Source organism: Cannabis sativa, chromosome 1 (genome assembly GCF_029168945.1).
Source record: "Cannabis sativa cultivar Pink pepper isolate KNU-18-1 chromosome 1, ASM2916894v1, whole genome shotgun sequence".
Lineage (NCBI taxonomy): Eukaryota > Viridiplantae > Streptophyta > Magnoliopsida > Rosales > Cannabaceae > Cannabis > Cannabis sativa.
Window position 1 is genome coordinate 45317557 of NC_083601.1, and position 5652 is coordinate 45323208.

The 5652-nt window shown below is 31.9% G+C and overlaps 1 protein-coding gene across 1 annotated transcript; it reads right to left on the reverse strand.

The window, feature by feature from the left end:
• Nucleotides 1-2824: 2824 nt before the first annotated feature.
• Nucleotides 2825-4571, reverse strand: LOC115708153 (cytochrome P450 77A1). Its single transcript, XM_030636363.2, has one exon. The coding sequence runs from the start codon at nt 4418-4420 to the stop codon at nt 2894-2896; it is 1527 nt and encodes a 508-aa protein (XP_030492223.1). The 5' UTR covers nt 4421-4571; the 3' UTR covers nt 2825-2893.
• Nucleotides 4572-5652: the final 1081 nt, after the last annotated feature.

The following is a 5652-nucleotide window of genomic DNA, read 5'->3' on the forward strand; positions in this document are numbered from 1 at the left end:
TTTTTTCGTAAGAAAAAATCTAAAAACAGTTTTTAAAAATTTGTGCCAAACACCATTAAATTTTTAAAATAACAAAAAACTGTTTTCTATTCTCACTTTTATAAACACAATTTTTAAAACTGAAAACTGAAAATACAACCAAACAAGCTCTTACTTTTCTTATTCCCTAGCTATTTTGTTACTAATTTAATTTAATTTATGATTTTTACTCTTTTATTTATTTATTTATTTAATAATTTATATATATTTGAATAAAATAGTCTTTTATATGTACTTTCAACAAAAGTTAAATATTTTTTTTTTTTAATTTTTGAATTTATATTTTGCACCCTATATTCAATTGTACACTATTATGAAGTTATTTTTTAAAAATAATTAGCGACTTAAATTTGAATAAATAATTAGAGGTTTATCAATAATAGTGTTAAATGTCAATAAAAAAATTATTAAAATTACACAAATAACAAAAATATAATTACACACTTTTTTTTTTCTACAATTCTCTTAAAACTGTTATAAATATCGGGATTGTCTGGTGATGTACTTTCACGGAATGTATTCCGTGGTACATCTAAGGGTCTCAGGTATATTAGATGAGTGTCATGGTACGTTACTATTTTTTAACCCTAATTACCCCTAGATCAATCTCAGCCCTCAGATCAAATAACTCCTTCATTTAACGGCTGTCGTACATCACGGAATACATTCTATGAAAGTACAATTACGGGACAAAATCATGTCCCTATATATAATATTAATAATAATGATAAAAATACACAATTCTCTTAAATGATGGGTTGCCTAAAAAAAGAAGAAGAAGAAAACTTCAATTGGTTATTGGGAAAGTGAGCCTACACTACATGATCAATATTGAATAGTCTCTGTCCGTCCATACATTTTAGCAGTAGTGATGAGTTGAGTCATTATAGATCTGTAGAAACCTTGGGTAGCTTCCACACACAGCATACCCTAAAAACAGCTCAAACAATTTTATTGTTGGTTAATTATTAGGTGGGAAGTTGCATAAATAGGTTAAATTTAATTAATACTATTCTAGAACTACTACTCATTCAAAGTATACATATTAATTTATCATGTGTTTCATATCAAATAAGAAACTATAAAAAAAAGTGTCATAAAAGGATTTTGCTGGACACGAGATCCATATAGAAATGGCAAGTAGTGGGTTGTGTGAAGATTTTTCAATTAAAACATAAATCCATTAATATGTTAATTTATACACAAATCATGTTCTTTATAAATATATATATATATACTTTTTCACCAGTAAAATATAATATAAAGTTAGTAATCATAGTTATAGTGCGTTAATGAAATTACTTTTTCATCAGTTTACTTATTATACTTATCAATATCCCTTCAATCTAGTAACAGAAAATTAGTTACGTTAATTAATGGATTTCTTTAGTAAGGTGCGCAGCCATTAATTAATAATTCATTAATGTATTATCTTGTATATGTTGGATTGTATTTTTTGAGTGATATTTGTGAATCTTATTATAAGTTATTCATTAATCTTTCTATTCGAAAGCACATGTTGGAATATTATTTTCTAATTTGTTTTCGTAGTATTATTTGTTATGCTTACAACATTAATTATTTCTGTAAATTTTTAAAAAATTTCGTTTACAGTTCTAAAAATATATTTAAAATTTTTTGAACACGCGTGATAAACTAGAATATCATGAACTCTATTTTTATTACTGCAAAATATTCGAAATTTTTTAAAAAATTACAGCGATGATACTAAAACTATAATGAATACTGCTATGAAAAAAAATTGAAAAAAAAATATTTCAACATATAATTTTAGACGTGAAAGTTGACTTAAAAATTGTAATTAACACATTATGATCCTCTATTTACAATACAATATTATCAAAGACTATTATTTATTACAATTTTATAATTTGATACTAATTTTGTAAAATTTTACTATTTTTAGCATAAACTCAACCTCAATTTCAAATCTCATTTTCGGTTTGGACCCCATCCCCAAACTCTCACCGCAGATTGTGGTTCGAGCAAGGTTCGATGTTTGGTTTGGGGTTCGATATTCGGTGTCTGAGTTTTCAGAATCAAGGTCCGGGGTCGATTGGTTAGGGTCTTGGTGCGGGGTAAGATTTTGAAGTTGGGTCTACCTAGGTAGAGTTGGGTTCGAGATTAATACAATGTAAAATTTTACGATTTTTATACCATATATAACAAACGAACTCTAGGTATAGGTCGGGACTTTGGTGTTGACTGAAAGATCATCTAAATTCTAAGTTATAAAATGACATTTTACGAGTAATTAATAATTAATTGTAAAATTAATTTAGATACACTGTATCCATATTAAATAAAACTACACCAATAACAATAACTATATAATGTTGTATATTTGAACAATCTTTTTTCATATTTGCATTAATTAATGCAATGTGAACCAAGATATTCATTTAAAATTGCATTTAATTTTCCTCAGAAAATAAAACAACCAAAATAATAATAACCATTAATGCTCTTGTCCATTCTCCATCGTACAAAATAATACGTGAAATTTTTTTTTAAAAAAAAAACATTAATTACATTACATTTATATCTGACAGTGGTTTGGCATGACAATCAATAATGGAGACGCTTCTTCAATCTTCAACGCATTAAAGGAAACCTAATTAAACCACACATATATCTATTACTATTACTCTCAGCTAGCTACCTATTCTCCAACTCCAAACCATGATGCTTCTATATATGAACCAAACCATATAAACCCATAATAATTAATAATTAATTAAATATATTTATGGGTCTATTTATAGCAGCAGCCAAACATACACATTCCTTAAAGTTTTGACCAAACAACATTTAAATAAATAAATAAATAAAACTAGTTTGTTCTAGGGAAAATAACAGCCTTGAGAGGATTTTTCATGACAACAGTAAAAGCAAAAGTCTCAGTTGGATCAGGTGGCGAATTGGGTAGTGGTAACCACTTAAAAGCCTGAACCATCTTAGCCAATAATAAGTTCACATGTAATGTACCCAAAGTCCAAGCTGGACAGATTCTTCTTCCGGCACCAAAAGGAACCATTCTCACACTTTTGGTTCCAGTCCAATCCACGTCCTCACCATCCCCACCTTCCATAAACCTCTCGGGTCGGAACTCATCCGGGTCTTTCCACATATCCGGGTTTTCGGTAACCCAAGCCGTGTAAAACTCAACGCTAGCGTCAGCCGGTATATTGTACCCACCAAGTTCCGTATCTTTAACAGCCGCGTGTGATAACAAGAAATGGCTCGGCGGGTGTCTTCGAAACGTTTCTTTAATAATCGCCCCGAGATATCTCATTTTCTCCACTTCACTTTCCGTAACGACGCCGTTTTTACCAACCGTTTCAACTATTTCCTTGTGTAGTTTCTCTTGAATCTCTTGGTTTGTGACTAAGTGGAATAGGGCCCACTCTAAGGCAGTTGCGCTTGTATCTGTTCCTGCGTTGATGATTTCCGAAACTAACGTCACCAGCTCTTCTTCTGAGAGCCGTCCACGACCAGGAGCTTCAAGCTGAAAGAGCGAGTCGATGTAAGCCGCGCCGGCTGGACTGACCATTTCCTCGTTAACCTTAGCACCACTTTCGAGAAAAGCTTTACGGTTCCTCAAAAGTGGGACCAAACACTCGAGTTGTTTTTTTCTCAACTCTTTAGCTTCTCTTACACTACCACGAAAAAGGGGTGTGAGTAAAGGCAAGAAATCAGGGAGTTTAGGCAAAGTTATTAACATCACATCTTTGAGAATACTTTCGATGCGTTTAATTCTTTCTTCAGAGATTTTTGCACCAAAACAAAGACATATCAAAACACTACAAATAGTGAGTCTACAGTTACTCATTACTTCAACATAACCAACTTCCGAAGCCTCTTTATATATCCTCTTCATGTGGTACTCCATAGCCCAGTGTCTAATCCAGCTGCACTGTTTTATCCTCGTTGGGTTAATGAGTTCAGTCACGAAATTACGCCTCAAAGCGCGCCAAAGCGGACCGTACTCGGCTGAGTTGATGGCGCATTTCCCAACGCTAAATATAAGCCTGATAGGTGAGTCGGCTGGTCGGCTTGCAAACTCTGGGCCTCGTTGGACCAGGGCCTCGTGGATTAAGTCTGGGCTTGTTACAATAATGAGAGTTCGTTGGCCCATTTGCATGGTGAATATTGGGCCGTATTTTTTACGTAAATCTCGGACGACGTAGATGAAGTGACGTCGTTCGAGGATGACTTGGATTAGGTTCCCGACGATTGGCCATCCCGGCGGTCCAGGTGGGAGATTTTTTGGTCCTCCGCCGATGACGGAGCAACGACGCCACCACACACGGAGGAATATTAGAGCCACGAAGAGCATAAGAATATCTATATACTCCATAGTACTATATAGCTTTAAAATTCTCGATCTCTATCAAGGAAAGATTTATAAAACGATAATATTTTAAAGTTGTGTTGTTGTAATAACTAGAGAGAGAGAGAGAGAAATGTGAATTGGGGAAAAGATGGTGAGACTATGGGAGTCTTATATAACGTGAAATAAAGTTGGTTTGGGGAAAAATTAGAAGGGAGAGTGAATTCACCATTTAAGGAGCTCTATCTACCAAAACTACTCCTATTCAATGCGTATTCAGGTAGAAATAATTGACGCTGGTCTCAATGTAATAAATTGATAATTACAAATCGGGTTAATTAACTATTTTTTTTACTAACCTTTGAAGAGAGAAAAAAAAACAGTACTTTTTATTTAATAAGCCAACCTGTAATTTTTTTTACATATATATAGTAATTCCACACAATTTGATATTACTATAAATCATCAATAAATAAATAAATGTTATTGGTAATTTAAGATTGAGCATTGCTATTGGACACCAGTAGTGCCTAGCACCTTCTAAATGTGTCGACTTGCAATTGGCTAGCGATATTCTATAAAAATTATTATATTAAACTATATGGGACCCGATACTTAATTGCACCAATAGCGATATTGACACGTAGAAGGGTGCTAGGCACCAGTAGTGCCCTTTAGCATTTCTCTTTAAGATTAGGACACAAACATGTTTAGTTTAGAGTAATAAATCCCACTCTCTAATATTGATATTATCGAAAGGGAATTCAAAAAAATGAGGTTTGCAATTTGTGAGTATTAGTTGTATGTAAATTATTGAGTAATTGAGTTTTAATTTGCCTCTTAATAATTAATGGAATCCTAACTATTACTTTTACGACTAGCTACTTTGAATATATGGTGCCGTGTGTACGTGCAAATTTATTAAAAACTAATGCATATTAAAATTTGGGGTTTTTTTTTTTTTTTTTTTTTTTCATTTTTTACACTCCAAAAATAGATTTTTTTTTTTTTTTTTCATTCTTATAAAATTTTACATAAAAACTCCTATTGCAACTAGTGCTGCAATTTAAATTATAACAAAAATCGTATAGAAACTTCTATTTAAATTACATATACAAAAAGTCTACTCGAAAACGATAATGATTAATAAAAAAAAATTGTGTAGATATATAATATGTGAAGGAACAACAATAATGTGGAAGTTATTACAAAATTAGTCTACATATATTATTTATATGGATTGGAGATGTTGCATGTGG

Bases quoted from the DNA above. Each gene is read 5' to 3' on its own strand.
- LOC115708153 (XM_030636363.2), bottom strand. From the start codon at position 4,420: ATGGAGTATATAGATATTCTTATGCTCTTCGTGGCTCTAATATTCCTC.